Source organism: Ceratotherium simum, chromosome 1 (assembly GCF_057802395.1).
Source record: "Ceratotherium simum simum isolate JZ-2026a chromosome 1, ASM5780239v1, whole genome shotgun sequence".
Lineage (NCBI taxonomy): Eukaryota > Metazoa > Chordata > Mammalia > Perissodactyla > Rhinocerotidae > Ceratotherium > Ceratotherium simum.
The window spans coordinates 78,893,696-78,911,481 of NC_141900.1; the positions used below are offsets into that span (position 1 = coordinate 78,893,696).

General features: G+C 37.8%; 1 protein-coding gene across 2 annotated transcripts in view; it reads left to right on the forward strand.

Moving 5' to 3' along the window:
• Window positions 1–17,786, forward strand: part of CPED1 (cadherin like and PC-esterase domain containing 1) — a 265,453-nt gene that overhangs the window by 24,592 nt on the left and 223,075 nt on the right. For both annotated transcript variants that reach the window (XM_014785341.2, XM_087430096.1), the window contains one exon: window positions 1,505–1,688. In XM_014785341.2, coding sequence (XP_014640827.1) covers window positions 1,505–1,688 — 184 coding nt within the window. The remainder of the gene's footprint in view (window positions 1–1,504; window positions 1,689–17,786) is intronic.

A 17,786-nucleotide genomic window follows, 5' to 3' on the forward strand; every position in this document is an offset into this window, starting at 1 on the left:
TCCTGCCCTCAGAGGGTTTACAATCCAAATCTATGCTTCTTTCTTTCCACACACGCCTTCAAGGATCTTGATAGAGCACTACGGCTTGTTAATTCACTAGATACCTCCATTTATTAAGCATGTGCTGTGTGTGCTGGAGACACACGGACAATGCAGGCTGCCTGTTAGGGAGCTCTCATCAGGGACAGGTGCACATTTCTTCTCATAAGTGCTAATGGAAGGATGTATTTCACTTAAAACTTTCCAAAGGAGTAATGTTTGATTTGGAGTTTGCTAGATGAATGAGTGGAAAGAGAGGAAGGAATTATAGGTGGAAGGTACAGTGGTATATGTATGAAGGAGCAGGGTAGGACCAGGAATGGAAATGATTAAGAGTGTAATATCACCAGAGAAGGAAGATAGGGTCTAAGTATGAATGGTCTTGTATTCCTTGACAACGATGTGGAATTGATTCTATCAATAATGGGAAATAATGAAGAAATTTAAGTAGTGAAAAGACATGGTACTTATTGTGTTTTAGATCCATGAAATGGACAGTCTGATTCAGAGCTGCCACTAAAAGTAATTTGGATTCCCGATTTTGTTTTTTACCTCTTTCGCCTCATCTTCCTCCTCCAACTCTTTTGTCTCCCCTTCTTTGGCCTTTCCCATTTGTTGCCCTAACCCCTATCCAATCTCATCGCCCTTTCCAGCGATAAAAAATATCTTTACTTTATCAAGATTTAATCTCATGTTTTGAGGAAAACACCCAGTATCTGCCATTAAACCTGGTAATGAATTTAAACGTCAGGCTTCTTCCTACTTGTCAATTCAAAAATTCTCTTTTGTTAATGGAATTTCAAACATCGTTGTGAGAAAGAGAAATATTTATTTGGAGGAGCAATAAACTATTGAAGGAAGCACATAAAATTCTGATACTTTGCTTGTTCTCTTCTCACATGAAGAGCCATCCTGCCTTACTGAGATGCGTTCAGATTTTGCTGTGTCCCACTTGAGAGGAGCAGCAGCGTTGTGTATCTCCAGAGAGCTCTGAGATTGCCTCTGAACTCTACCCTTCCCGAACGTGTCCTTCCAGCACAAAAGCCATCCTCTCTGAGTCTGTTTTCTCTACCGTGTTTACCTAAAGGAACTATTAAAAGATAATGCAGCTGGAACTACTTTATAAAAGCACAATGCAGATGAAAGGCAGTGCTATTAATTTATATTTTCAGCCAGAGTAGAGCTCTACATTTCTACGCAGCGGTATTCCTCAGGAGCTCTATATTTTAATGGCCTAAAATTTTCATCTTTCTGTAACAGTAAGAAAAATTCAGTTCACCTTCAGTTCTTGCATATGAGGTCATCTTTGTTCTTGTCAGCCTTTCAGAGAATCTATCTTTCGTTTCTGGAGGGAAACTGAAAGACTACTTTTCTGAATGGCCCTTGATTTGCATGAATGATGTCCTTCAGGGGAAATGCGCTACTTTTTTCCTCTTGAATTTTTATGCCTTCTTTCTTTTTTCAGATCGAAGAATCAATTGAGACACACTTTGGCAGCCATGGCAGAAGGGCCGTACTCTACAGGCCTCCTTCCTACAGCAAAGCGGAGCTTCGGTTCCTCCAGCACATTCTCACTCAGCATCGCTACACGGTTGTCATCGCTGAAGAAAGACTTGATGCTGGTGTTGGGCTGGGGCTGCTAGAGAAAGGTCAGAATAAGAAGTAATTACTAAAGTTCCTCGACATATAATGTTAAACAATTTCGAGAATGTGCTACTACCTGCCTCTAAAAAAATTCACAGAAACAAATTTTTACCCATCATCAACGTTCTTGCATTGTAGAAAACTTGGCTCCTTTTCCACTTCCTCACAATTTTTCTTTAGCTATATATCTTTATTCCTGAAGTGATTTTGTTTATATTTTTGTAGCATTTTGGAGTTGCATAGTTCATGTTTAAATGCTGCATAAAAAATGTTTATGTTTATGAGCCTGAATACATGTTCTGCCCAGCACCAAATGGCTCCGTATTTTAAGAAAATTGCCACTTCATCTGACTGCAAGTAGAATGTGCTGGAAATTGTTTCGAGGAGCCAGCTTAAATGTGATTCACAGATTGGCTCTCAATGTGAAAGAAGTATAGATATTTATCACACGTGCCATTACTAGTCAAGTACCTTTATTTCTATCATTTGAAGGGAAAAATAAGAGGCAAGTTTTTAAACAAGTTATTTGGAAAGAAAGTTGAGTAGATGATAGGGTCAAAAAGGACAATAACGTAACAGCTAACATTTCTTGAGCAACTAACTGAGGGACGGATGTGATGTATTCTGTCTTCACGACCTCATTTAATGCTCACTGAAGCCCCCTGAGTACCCTAAGCTTAAGAAATATTAATTCCCCTCCCCCCACCATATTCCAGAAGAGGATGCTGAGGCTTCTCGAAGGGGAGCAACTCACCCTATATCTTAAGCCCGGGGTGAGGGAAGAGCAGGATTCGAACCCCTGTGTTCCAGCTCTTACTTCTGTGTGCTTCTTCTTCCCCTCCTTGCTGCCCCAGTCTCTCTTTTGGCCCCTTGTCCTGCACTACTCTATCATTATTAGAGCTACAAGGATGTGAAACACTCAATGAGCACGAGCCAATTAGATTTTTCTCTTTCTGATTGCACAATATGTCTATTTTCCTATTTAGCAAAAGGGAGGAGAGGCAAAGCAACTGGAATCAAAGGCTGATCTCAGTGGTTTCCTTTGGGAGAGGATAGTCAGATCGTGGTGTCACAATAATTTTCATTTTTCATTTAAATATTTCGACAGTCTTGCCATCCTCATAGCGCTTCTTCATTTAGCAATGCCTCCCTTGCTCTTTAAAGTGCTAGTTAATGCTGCTGAATGAATGAGCTTTCGAGGGACATTTAGCCGTGATCACCCTTTACCATGTTCACTTTTTACCATGTTGGCAGTAAAGTTAGTAGCTTACAACTAACAACTAATTAACTTATAACTTAGCTAGCAAAGTTCCCAGGGAATAGAGCCCAAAACATCCACTTTGATGAAAAGAAAGGTCTTTAAAATGTGCAGAGTATGGGCCAGGCAGGGCACGTCCAGGAATCCATTTGGTGGTCCATGCCCCATAGGGGTAGCATGGAAATCTAGAGTGCTGGGCTTCTGAAAGCAAATGAGAAAAACGAAAGGGAAAGTGAAAGCTCCAGAATATTGAGGAGGGCTGAAGACAGACTTTGCAAACCTCATTGGGGTTGGTTCTACTAGAAAGGACCAATCTGGGGTCAGCCCCATGGCGTAGTGGTTAAGTTCCATGCATTCCACTTGGGTGGCCCAGGTTAGCGGGTTCAGACCCCGGGCACAGACATACACCACTTGTCAGCCATGCTGCGGCGGCAGTCCACATATAAAGTAGAGGAAGATTGGTGGCACAGATGTCAGCTTAGACCTAATCTTCCTCAAGTAAGAAACAAAATGACCAATCTAAAGTTCTGGAACATCCATAAATGAGTGTCAGAAAACCGTTTATCAGAATAGCTATGGGTGTTAAAGAAAGATATGAAAGGTTTAGTCTCCCTCTCATCCCATAAAATATTGTAGCCTATCACTGAGCCAGGCGGTCGACTGTGTCACCACCGCGTGCGTGCCACGTGAGCTGTGCTCCTGGAGTCCTGCAAAGCATCGGCCCTGATAACACAACACTATGGTCTGAAATTCCTATATTCCTCTGCCTCCTTGGTGCTGCTACTGACTGTGTACAGCCGCAGCATGGATCATCTGTGCATTTCAACTTCTGTTTTCTCCAGTTGCAAAACACAGGGAATGTCTCCTCTCTCCCTTGATGTCCTTGGGTCAGTTTTACAAGAAAGAGGAGGATTACTTTGCAGCTTCCAAATATCAAAGAAGTGAAAGACAGCCTGAAGGCAATAGAATCTGGCAGCCAAAGCAGTTGCTAGGCCCAGTGGCACAAGATAACTAGATGGTGTCACCAGAATTTGTCAGTATAAGTGCTGGTCTGGCTCCCTTTTCCCATAGTCCCACACCTTTTAAAACATCCGCTTCCTACCTCTTTCTTTGTATTCTTCTACTCTGTATAATAAGATATTATTCCTGGATAGGCTTGAAGAAAGGGTAGCGATTTCACAATTTCATGAGTATGGAAAATTGATTTCTGGTTTTTCATTTGATTTTGTAGTTTTCACTATGAGAGCAATGTGCATCCAATACCTGAAATGAAAAAGTTCTGTGACGGGAATCTAACATTCCCTTGATTATCTAACCTAAAAAAACACCGCTTTCTTATTGCAGCTTATTTTTTATGGCTACAAATTTAATCTACAAATTATGTTTGAATTGAGGCACTCACTACAGAAAATATTTTCTAGAGATTCGATTCTTGTAGAATTTGTTTTGCTTTAGTTTCACAAGTTCACCGTGCGCTTATTTGACTATATGTACAACAGCAGAAAGTATGAAGCTATATTGGCACATTTAAACTTAATCTCCCCAGGTTGAGCAGCTTGGGAGAAGTAGAAGCAATTCAGAACAATCTGGAGACCTACTCCACCTATCTTTCACTTTACCATTGCAGTTTACTAACCTGAAATTAGAAAATATTACATTAAAAACAAAATAAATACTCCCACAAGTGTCACTAAATGCCCAGGTGCAAATTTGACACATTTATAAAATACATTCTTGGTCATAGGAAAAGAAATGTAGAATGCATTTTTTCTGTTCTACCTGTGCCATCCACCTGCTTTCCTGCTCCTCTCCTGACTTGGCCCCGGTCACATCTGTTGACCTCTTTTGTGCCACCCTTTGAAGCACAGGTGGCCTCTTTCCAGTTCGGGGAGACTTTTTTTTTTTAACCTATTGAGGCCAGAAATGGATAAAAATTAGAAAAAAATAAAAGGGTCCTGGGCCAGGCAGGCAACATTCCACTAGTAAGTATAATCTGTTCTTGTAGAGTAACATTGGGCTTTATATTGTATTTAGTTTTCCTAGTACTTATTTAGTAAACATTTATTGAAAGGAAAAGTAAAGCAGTCTGGGGTCCTAAATTAGAATATGGGCATTATGTTTTTCCTCTGGTTAATTCCATTCTGGTGATATAACAGAAGTTAGTGGCTCTACTAGGAAAGACTAGAGGGCTGTGGATATATGATCTTGAGCAAGTTAAGTTCTCTGAGCCCTAGTTCTCTCATCTGTTAAAGGCAATAATGATATTTACTTCACAATAGTATGTGGTGAGAATTTAATCACTTTGTCATCCCCATCAGAATTCTGGGAGGAGACAAAGTAAAGCACAGCCAATATTTTTCTCGTTCAGTAGTCTGGGAGTGGGGCCCAGAAATTTATATGTTAAAAATGGGCACAGATAATTCTGGTGTGTAGCCCAGTTTGGGGAACACCATCCTAAGAGATAGATTATTGATGCAAGGAATAGCAATATTTAGAGTTAGTTTTGGGAATAAAACAATGCAAAAGTCTGCTTGCTATAATGCTGTTGCACTATTTAAGACTTAACTGTATAGATATTTACAAGGATTTCATCTTTAAGCTGATTTTGAGAATAGTAGGACAATCAAGGACAATTGTCTTCACAGATTCAGGCCTATAAAACTTAGCAGAATGTAAAACATATACTTTTATGGATTTTCAGTCCCTTGCTCTGGAAAAATATATCTCATGTCCCTGCATTTGTAAGAACATATAATTCTCTAAAGGAAAAGATAAAAGCACCAACCAATTATTCCCTTTCCTCGCATGTAGGTACTATTTAGTAAATCAGTGCTTTAGTATGGAAGAGTATAGTGGCCTAAAAGAGAGCAGAAGTTTTCCAAAAGTTTTTAACTCATTTTCGTGGTAGCATCCAAGTAGTATGTGGTCCAAAAGACTCTGACTCATTAGATTTTATCATTGGATCAGAATTATTTATGTATGCTTGAAGGGTAGTGCATGTTTAGCAATTTTCTGTCCACTTCTGTCAACCTCACATTTTTAAATTAAACGTATTATATAGTCCATGTGAAAAACAAATGCCAACCTGCTAGCAAAGCTACGGAATTGGAGTCACTTTTATGGTTTCAGATTGCTCTTGTTTTTGTAACTTGGGAGTTTTACATGGAATGTTTTTTGAAGAAATACAAAAAGTGAAAGACCATACCAATTTTCTTGCCAGGGGTCAGCAAATTATGGCCCACTGGCCAAATCCGGCCCAATGCCTGTTCTTGTGAACAAAGTTTTATTGGAACACAGCCGTACATTTGTTTTCGTGCTGTCTTTTGCTGCTTTTGTTTTGCAACAGTAGAGTTGAGTAGTTGCAACAGAGTCTGTACGGCTCTTAAAGCCTAAAATATTTATTACTGGACTCTACAGAAAATGTTTGCTGACCCATGTATAGACACTAATTCTATGTCACTTCACCTCATACCAAGCTGATGATTATACTCTAAGACTGAGAGAGTTTAGTTTTTTAACTTGTACCAAACCTCATTCAAAAAGGATTTGATGGTTTACAGTAGAACATATAATAACAAAATTACTAAAATGGGAATATAAAATTATGGCTCAAACTGGATATTCCTCTTAGTTACCATAATTTAAGCTTGATTTTGGCTTGAGCCTCCGAGTACCCAGAGCAACAAGGAAAATAGAAGTTTTACTCTGAGGAAGAAGGGACCACTACAGTTCCTTCCTCTAACCTCCCATATGCCCAAGTAGTATATTTAAAACAACTTTCTCAAAGTAAGTAGACAACACAAAGTTATGTAATGGGTCAAGGGCCAGAGCAACATCTGTATTGCAAATGAAGTGGATGTCATATTTTGGTTCATATAGTAACTTTCCAATAGGAGCTGAGAGAATAACATTACAATATGGTATAGTAAAGGCATTTCTAGGAAGGACTAGAGTTAGTACTGGAATAAATAGTATTTATCGATATTTCTACTGATATTAAACTTGATATATCGTGTTCTGGAGAATTGTACTTTAAACAATGTTACTTCACAGCTTTTTCCTCCTTAATAAGAACACTGTAATTTACCCTACTGTGTTCTGGATATAGTAGATATAGTTAATAGAGCAAGAGATATAGATCACTACTTAATGTTGTGGAAAATACATTAAAAAAGAAAAAGCCTATTTCCTTCCCTGTTTATAATTTAAGATTTCTTTCCTTCTATATTTTTATTTAAATTTACTTGCACTCTTAAAAATGTCTGACACATCCATGTATCATTTGAAATTTAGCCTAATTTTGAAGGTTTATTTATAATGGCTACTTGCCAAAAGCTATTTCCAAAGTTTGTACGGAAAAGAAACATCTACTACACACCAATCTTCACTTTTGTAATGGAAAACGTATTTCAAATTTTTCTTTAGTTTATTTGTCTTCAAAAAGGAGTCATAAGGAAGTTGAGATTTAAATTACCCATAAGTAAGAAGAGCTTAACCACAATAATTGCTTTTTCGGAGAGGTAGTAGACGGTGGTAATCAAAAAAAATAAGCTTTGGAGTAAGATGGAGCCTGAGTTGGAGTCCCTGCTATTACTTTTTTTTATTTTTTAGCGAGGAAGATTGACCCTGACCTAACATCTGTTGCCAGTCTTCCTCTTTTCGCTTGAGGAAGTTTCACCCTGAGCTAATGTCTGTTCCAATCTTCCTCTATTTTGTATGTGGGTCGCTGCCACAGCATGACAAGCGGCATAGGTCCGCACCCGGGACCTGAACTCGTGAACCTGAACCGCTGAAGTGGAGTGCCCCAAACTTAACCACTACGCCACTGGGCTGGCCCCCCGGGTTTTACCTTTTAATGGTTATATTACCAAGTTACTTAACTTATCAAAACCTTAGTTGTCTTTTCCTCAAATTGATTGTTTTGAGATAGTTCTGAGAATGGCACATGGTAGGCACTCCAAAAATGAGATAATATTGTTACTGCTGTCAAGAACTAGTTACAGAAAGGAGATTGCAAAGATGCCTTTGTGAAGAGGTATGTTTAAGATGGGTTCTATATGAAGTAGCATAAGGGTACTGCTGCTGGGTATTTTGGGTTAAATGAACTTTTCATATCACTTGCTCCCAACTTACGTGTTCTTTTGGGAAGGTCCATGTTGTAAACCCTCCTGAAATTCCAACACACACTCTCCTGGGTCATTCAGTTAGGAAAGAAAAACTTTACTTCTAAAAAATCTGTAAGCTCCTTGAGGTCAGAACCATGTCATTCTGCTTATCACTTAAAACCATGTCCTCCACATAGGGACACACAATAAATATTTATTGAATACATAAATAAATGTAGATGAAATAGTACACCAATATTTGGGTCCCTTAAATAGTGAACTACTTCAGAGAAGTCACATTAAAACTTAATTGATAAACCTTTTATTTCTATATAACGTCATAGGAACACTAATATTCTACTCATGCTCAAATCTGCTTTTATAATAAAAATAACACAGCCACAAATATGGTAGTGTATAGGGCTAATACTAAGATATAGGGCTAATACTCTATACATCAAAGGATTCCATACTGTTGAGGTTTTTAATGCTTGTGTCCATTTTTCAGAATTTTTCTTTTTTGCTTTCAAGACTTCCTGTCACATTTACCAGTGTTACTCAGCCTGTTGGTTTTGGGGGAGTGCGGATGAGTTTAGTCCTAAACATTTTCAGTCTCAGGTGCCATGAGCTTTTCATCTGGATGTATTTAGCAGAAACTGGAGCGAGGGGAGAGGCCAGGACAAGAGATGTAGGTTTGTGGATTATCTGCTTAGAGGTGATAATTGATTCACTGAAGGTTTAATATTCCATAAAACAATGGAACACGTAGTGTTACCTAAAAATGCTCTCCAGTAAAGGGCGAGGAAAAGTAAGCATATGAGTGTTGCTGCTCGTGAACATACAAAGCATTAAGGGTCAAAAACCCCATCACGTCATTTAGGTCCTGTTTGTGTCCTCTACATTAAGCTCTCTAGTTCTTTTCTTAGCGTAGCATAAAATACTCATTTTTATGCTCTTCCAATCCTTTGCTTTGGAAAAATATATCATATGACCCAGGATTTTTATAACATACGTGTCTCTAAGGCAAAAGATAGAGGCACCATCAAATTATTCTCTTTCATATCATCCAGATACTACTTAGTAAATCATTGTTTTAGTTCATAGAATGGAATAGTGGCCTAAGAGAGAATAAATGTTGTCCAAAAGTTTTTAGCTTGCTCCCAGGGTAGAGTCTAAATAATATGTAGCCCAAGAGACTCTGACACAGAGTATATTTTATCATTGGGTCAGAATTATTTACGTGTGCTCAGAGAGGGCATATTTCTACAGTTACAGCAGAAACCAGAACTGCAGCAGGAATGAGAAAATACATTGTTCCAATTGAAAAGAATGTTTCTGGGCGGCCCTGCAAGTAGTTGGACCAATATTTTTGTATTCCCACTGTTCAATGGGATGCTTGAGTACAAGATTTATTTGTAGTAGCTCTAGAAGGCATAACTAGGACAAATTGAAGGATGAACATTTTATCAATGAGAGTTATCCAGCAATGGAACAGTCCATCTCAAAAAGTAGGAAGTTTTGTTGAAACAGAAGCCAGTCAGGGATGCCACTGTGCGGGTTACTTTACTACTCAGGAGAATGAGTACAATAACACCAAAGGCTTTTCCAATCTGTACCAGAACATTTATACAAACAGAATGAGAGAAAGCAAGACAGGATTTTAAAACTCTATCATTCTAGGAATTCCTTTTCTCTGGTCTTTGCTTTTAGTCTCATGTCCTATGGGCAGAAGAGAGGAATGGGAAACCAAGAAGGAGTGGAGAAACATGGATCTGGAGGCAGAACTGGAGGTGGTCCTTTTTGGTTAATAGTGCATGTTTATAGCAGATGCTTCTCCTGGTCATTTAAAACTTGAGAACCTAATGAACTCGTCTTCTCATTCCTCTTTCCCCTCCAGCCCCACACCAGCACCCCTGCCGCTTTCCTGAGTTTCATATGCTGTGCGACTATTTAGCAGGAAGAGAAAAGAGTAAAGGTCACGTTTAAAAGGCACAGTGTGTTTTGCCTTGTCAGTATTTTGCCTAGAACACATTTGACATATGTTTTTTATTATGCAAGTAATAGGTTTGGACAGTATCAGGAGGACTTCTGTGCCTTTAGTTAATCAAACTGGAAAAACAAAAAGAAATTGAATCAATGAAACTTATAAGGCTGCACCATTCTATTTTATTGTATTATGACACACAGTAATTGTGTGTTCAGGTTTATTGTTATTTTCTTCATTGCTTATAGAATTACTGATGTATTTACGACCAAACATCATTTGTTCTTTAATTGGCACACCAGAGCTTAAGGAATGTTTATTTAACTTCAACTCAGTTGAGTTGTTTATACTACCAGGATTTGAGTTCAATTTAGTCTCTGAAAAAAGCGTTCTTATTTATAAAAGTTGAGCTTCAAGTGAGCTCCCCATTCTGATGTTTTCTTTACCCTCCACTGTGCAAAGAGTCCAAAAAATCAGTGTCTCATTTTGACTCCAAAGAAAGTAAACTGCTTCCTTAAGTGGGTTAGTTCTTACAATTGAAAATAGTAACCAGATGTTTACTGAAATCCCTAGCATTTCTCCTTCAAGCCTAGCTTCTTTCCAATTGTTTGATCTTTTTAAGTTTCATAGAAACCAGATTGGGTATTTGAATTTTCCAAAGCTGGGAAATGTTTAATATAGCTTTGAAGATACTTTCTCTGAACTGTTTTTTTAAAGGCACTTTCTGCTACTTTTATTTTTTAAAAGGATGCAGCATTGACATTTTTACGGGTGATTTATTTCAGGTCATTGTTCTTTTCATATTTCTTTAGAATTGAAAAGACAATTTTGTTTTTTTTTTTAAGAAATTAGATATTTTTGTTTGGTTTTGCCGCAGACTAAACTGTGCTTTGAGTGGCAGATTTAATTTGTAAAAATAAATAATTTTCGTGATATATTTAGATTAAGGAAAGACTCCAGGAAAGAAAAACAAACTCATATGGGACCTTTCAAGCGACAGAGTATGTGGATTCACTAAAAGGTAGTTTGGGGATTCCAGATACAGTGTGTTTACTATGCTAGTGTTTTATCAGAGTTAGCTGCTTGAAATATTTTAGACATTTTCCTCAATTTGGGAGGAGTTTGGGAGCATTTAACTTATTTTCAAGGCCACTTCTTAATTTTTGTACCATTTTTACTTTCCAGTCTCCGTATTATAAATATTGTTGAAACCTCCGGAATCAATTGCTTTTAAGACTTGACTTTCCCTAAGTCAATTAATATTTCCCTCTGGATTCCCTCTATGATTTTTCATCCTCTATTTAGCCAAATTTGCTTCCTCCTACCAGCATCTCTTCATGGATGTCCAAAGTACAGTTTGGGAAACAAAGGCTTAAGGAAAGTAGATATTTTTTCCTTAGCAATCTCTCTCCGTTAACCCTTAATGATCTCACTTTCACCACTCCCCACTATACCTCCTAAAATTGTCCTTTTAAAATTTACCAAGAAACTCTTTCTTGTTACGAAGTCCAGTCCCTATATGAATGGCTGCATTATTTTTGGGAGAAGAGCAGATCTGAGCATGAGTGGAATATCACTGTTCCTCGAAAGTTATATAAGAGTCTTTAAAAACTACAGATTAAGCTTTCATGTGAATTCACTGAAGTAATTTCTCAATTTCCCTGATCTTACTCTGGCAGTGTTTCCCAAACTTTGTGAAATGTTGAACCAGTGTGGAATACATACCTGTCCTGGCACTGAATGTGTGCTATAGGGTCCAGAATTTTCTTACAAACTCTTTTCTATATTAACTTCCTTATTGCAGCCTTCTCTGCATCTCCCACCTTTCTGACCTCTCTTTCTTTATATTCTTCCTCCAAATGTGGACATTCTCCGAGACATTTATCCCCAGTCATCCTTTTTTCCCCTGTCTTGATACTCCGTCAAGAAATTTTTCTACCGCAGATTCAATAATCTCCTTTGGGGAACAGATTGGTGGTTGCCAGAGGCAGGGATGGGGGTAGAGGGTGGGTGAAATGGGTGAAGGTCATCAAAAGGTACAAAATTCCAGTTATAAATAAGTTCTAGGAATGTAATGTACAGCATGGTGACTATAGTTAATAATACTTGACTGTATATTTGAAGGTTGCCAAGAGAGTAGATCATAACATTTCTCATCACAAGAAAAAGAGTTGTAACTATGTATGATGATGGATGTTGACTAGACTTATTCTGGTGATCATTTTGCAATATATACAAATATTGAATCATTGTGTTATACACCAGAAACTAATATAATGGTATATGTCAATTATATATCAATTAAAAACAAATCTCCTCTGGGGATATAACCTCTAAATAATGTCTAATCCTAATCTGTCTCCTATAGGCAGAATTTTGAGAGTCCAGATTTTCTGGTACCTGATAGATGTTTTGATTTGTGTGTCCCATTGCCTCAACATGTATAGAACTGAGCTGCTCATCTCCCACCCCAGCAATATCTGTGGTTCTTGCCCACCATGTTCCTCTTACTAGTACCACATTCCCTCAGCCTCTCAGGCTCTAAAGCTCATCATCAGGTCCTCTCTCTCCTTCAGCTGCAACACACATCAGGCACCAAACCCTGTAAAGCGTGCCTCCTCTCTACCATGGCTCCACGTTCCTTACTGTTACTGTGTCTCTCTTGTGCTGTCACTGTACCTATAAAATACTCTCCCAGCTGCTGGCCTCTTCCTTCTGCAACACGACCCCCACCATAACTGCCAGTTTGATATTGCACAAGCACAACTCTGCTCACATCACTTCCTGTGCAGAAGTCTTCCATGATTTCTCATTTTCTCCTGAACAGAATGCATATTTCTTAGCCAGGCATTCAAAGCTCCCAATGCCGTGGTGTCAGACACCTCCACATCCCTGCGGTAGCATGGTTCTGAGGTCTGTCTCACACTCAAATTACCCAGGGAACTTAAAAATTAGAAAAGCCAGTGTCCAGACCCTACTTCAGAAAATTATATCAGAATTTTTGGGAAGGGAATTGGACCTGGGCATCATTCTGTTTTCAAAAGCTTCCCAGGTGATATTAATGTGTGGGCAGGATGGAGAACTACTTCAGTTGGCCTACTCACCTTTGCCTGATCACGTTTCAAAGCTTTCTACTTTGCATTGTTATTGAGGTTTTTGTCTCCTAGAATTCCCTCCTTTCTGCTATTTCTTAAAATCCAAATTAATATATAAATCCACCAATAAATTCACCTCAAGCCGGAAATGGTAAACAAGTTATCTGAGACTTAATTACACATTATCCATACATCTTTGATGCCTAGAGTATGCTTGTTATATTTTTTACTTTTTGTTTGTTTTCATTTTTGTTTGCTCATCTCATCTCCCTCTCTATATTATAAACTTCTTGTAAAGCAGGGAGAGTTTTTTTATTCATTTATTCCCTAGTCTGCATAGGGCACTGCCTTGCATATACCTAGTAGATACACAATTAAATGAATAAGCAATTGAAATAATAAACCTACAAATATACTGATAAAAGACCTGAGTCTTTTCTTCAGATCTTCAAGCACCATTTGCTTCTTTGAAGTTTAGGGAAAAAATCGTGAGTGTAATAGGGAATAGCTGTACGGTAGAGCAGAATGAAACGTGCTCCAGGCTGTGTCTGAGCAAAACCAACGAAAGAACAGAACTCACGTACCCACTGCCCCTAGTGAAGGCTTGGACAAGCCAGTGATGACTCTGTTTTCAAAGAAGGAAGAATTCCACCAAAAGTTAATAATAACTTTTTAATAATAATAACTCGTGTCAGCTCTTTCTCTAAGGAAAAATATGAAAGTCATATGTGAATCTCATCATCTGTGCAACAAAATGGTCTATTTAGAGCAGGGAACTCTTGGAATTTAAAAAATCTGTTTAGCATTCCACCTCCTTATCAGAGTGACCAAACGAGTGATTAAGGGGTGTAGAGCGCAGAGATGACTCTCAGGGGGCCCAGCTTCTCTAATAGCTGGCTCTATATTTTGTATTTATCAGAAAGTAAAGGGAATCCTTGTTTGAATATTTACTTAAAGAACACAGTTTTGGCAAAGCTGCACCATCGTACCCAATGATTTGCTAGGACTATGATTCTCAGACTTACTATGCATCAGAATATCTGGAAGGCTTGTTAAATCACAGATTGCTGGGCCCTACTCTCAGTAGATCTGATTCAGTAAGAATGGGGAGGCAGATTAAGAAATAAGTTCCCAGGGGCCAGCCCCACTGCCTAGTAGTTAAGTTCTGTTCACTCAACTTTGGCAGCCTGGGTTCAGTTCCCGGCCGCGTACCTACACCACTGTCAGCGACCATGCTGTGGCAGTGACCAACATATAAAATAGTGGAAAGTTGGTACAGATGTTAGCTCAGGGTGAATCTTCCTCAGGGAAAAAAAAATAAATAAGTTCCCAGATAATGGTAATGTGTTGGTTCTGAACCACTTGTTGAGGACAACTGTGCTAGGTACTTCTTTGTTATGAGTTTTCAGTGTTTCTTCCAGAAGCTCAAAGAAGTTCTTCCTATTTGCTATTTAAGCAGCTAGTGGCCAAACCATTCCTCATTTGCCTCACCAGGACCCTGAATCAACCTTCTACATTGGTGAGAAGCCTCACTCTTAAATTTACATACATGTAAAACCCATTAATTATGAGTCGACATGCAAAGCCTTGTACATGTTAGCTTAATTCTTTACAGTCAAGGCCAATGATCACATTTAAAAATGATAGCAGTAAGCAGCTGAATTTAAACTTTCCTTGGACATGTTGGGCTTGCTTGGAAGATAGTGGGATCAAGGTAAAAATGCGAACACATAATTTATCCCAAATGATAATTATATGCTCCCAAAGAAAAGCAGGATGGTACTGTGGAAGAGAGGAATATTGGCTTGGGTTGCATTGTCTATGTGAAACCATGACTAAGTTACTTAATTTCTTTAGACTTCTTTCATTTTACAGAAGATGAAGATTTTTGGATTAGATGATCTTTAATATCTATTCCAATTAGAAAATACATACAAAGAACAGTAAAGAATGGAGATTGCCTATAAGACCATCAACAAAGACAGTTAATTTAATATTTCTTTACAAGTTTTTTATAATTTTATACAATTTTCTAGCTTGCTTTTTTAGTGTACTATTATACCAGAATCACATGCCATAAAAACTTTGTAAACTTTATTTCATTGGCTACATAAAATTATATTATATGGCTGTATTTAATGTTTACTTAGTTTAATTTCCTTAGTCTTCCTCACATTGTTAGATGTTTATGATATTTCCAGTGTTTTGCTGTTGTAAATAATGTACTCACAAAATTTTTGTATATAAATTTTTGTCTACTTTTCTAATTCCTTCTTTAGTACAGATTTCTGAGATTAAAATTACTAGAATGAAGAGTGAGAATCCTTTTTGAAGCTCTTCATTCATGTTGTCAAAATTCTACCTGAAAAGGTTAAAGCATTTCCCATTAGACGTGCAAGAAATTTCCCATCTCATCAAACCTCACCAATATCAAAATTCTGTCATTTTCGTAAGTGAGATTGTTTTAAGAATGAGAACTTTTAGAGCCAGCCCAGATGGTCTAGTGGTTAAAGTTTGGCACTTTCACCACTTTGGCAGCCTGGGTTCGTTTCCTGGTCGCAGAACCACACTGCCCCATCTGTCAGTTGCCATGCTGTGACAGCGGCTCACATAGAAGAACTAGAAGGACTTACAACTCGGATATACAACCAGGCACTGGGGCCTTGGGGAAGGGAAAAAAAAAGGAGGAAGATTGGCAAACAGATGTTAGCTCAAGGCAATTCTTTCCCAGCAAAAAACAAAAAAAAAAAACAAAAAAACAAGAATGAGAACTTTACCTGTTGTTCTATGGAAGTATAGCATGGAAATCCAAGTTCACAGCTGTAGTATAGAATAGATGGAATTTCTGCTGGGCGTTGGTCATTGCATCATACTAGGAATGCTGGGAATGCCAGAGTGGCAGGCACGTTCCATGGTAATCTGAAGGCTCATCCAGATAGCTAATGTATCAGGAATAATGAGTGTTTGCACTCCCATTGGTTTGTTTGCTCAAGGGTTCCTATTCATTACTTGTCCATTTTTGGAGAAATAGCATATGAAGTTTTATCAGCAAGACTTTATTTTGTGTGGTGCCTGAAATCTTTAACTCATAACTGTATGCAGCATGACTATAGCATGCTGAGACAGATTTTTTTCTTGTCTTATGGAAAGAAATCCTATTACTTTGTCACATTGAGTATTTTAATCAATATTATGTCAGACATATTTTGAATTTTAAAATGATCAAGATCCAGGTTAATTTTCTATATATTTATATTTCTATATAACAGTTAGTTGGTATTTTTGAAAGGTACACAATGTGTGAAAAGACTCAATGTCTGTCTTTTTCTCAGAGAATAATATTTCTTTTCTTGGAAGCATAGTCTAACTGCATTTTTAGAAAATAGTTTTCTTATTTATAAAGATATTATATGTTTATGGTAGAATATTAAATCAAATATTTGCAAATACAAAGTTGAAAGTGAAAATGACTCCAGATTCCACCACCCAGAGATAACACAGTTAACAATGTTATGCATGTTTCCAGGCATCTCTCTAAGCATAACACACGCATGCACACACAAACATATGCACACGCATACATATGCACACACATTTACCTCCTGCCCTTTTGCCTCTTGCCTCTTTATACAATAGTTGATCCCACATGTTATAACAGATAAAATTTTAATATTTTGATACTATGATAATAAAATTCTTGCTGTATCAACATAGTTTTTAAAAATTTTAATATCAATAGTTTTAAGTTAGCCTTTTTTGATCATTAACTAAATGCACTGTGCTATGCACATTAACTTATTGGATTCTCACTCCTGGTCCATGAGGTATGTGTTTCTCTTTCACAGACGAGGAACTGAGCAGTACATCTCATAGATGATGGAACTGAGGTTTGACCCAAGGACTGTCTCTCTCCAAACCTGAGCCTTTAACCACAATATCATGCTAGTTTCTTGAAAGTGTATGAAAAATACATTCATTCTTTTTATTATTTTATTGTATGAGTATACCATAGTTTTTTAACTAAGTTCTTCTTGATAGACATTTAGAAGTTTTTCAACTTGTTACTTTAAAATACAACTTTGCGACAACATTCATTTATATTACATTTTGGAGATTTGAGTATAATGCTGAATTCTTGTGTCAACGGGTGAAAACAGTAAAACCGTGATTCTCCCTGCCACATTCCTCTACAAAAGGATGGTTCCTATTTTTACTTTCATCAGCAGTGCTAGTTCTCCATGGATCTTCAGTATTAGATGTTATCACATTTTTTTTTTTTTAAAGATTTTATTTATTCATGTTTTTCCCCCCAAAGCCCCAGTAGATAGTTGTATGTCGTAGGTTCACATCCTTCTAGTTGCTGTACGTGGGACTCGGCCTCGCATTGGACGGAGAAGTGGTGCCTTGGGGCGTGCCCGGGATCCGAACCCCGGGCCGCCAGCATCAGAGCGCACGCACTTAACCGCTAAGCCACGGGGCCGGCCCTGTTATCACATTTTTTAATCTGATGAGGTTAAAAATGTCACATCATTTTAATTTTTTAATAAAAAAGGAAATTTTACTTGCATATCAAAGTTTTGTTTTTTTTTTTTTGATGAGGAAGATTGGCCCTGAACTAACATCCGCTGCCAATCTTCCTCTTTTTGCTGAGGAGAATTAGT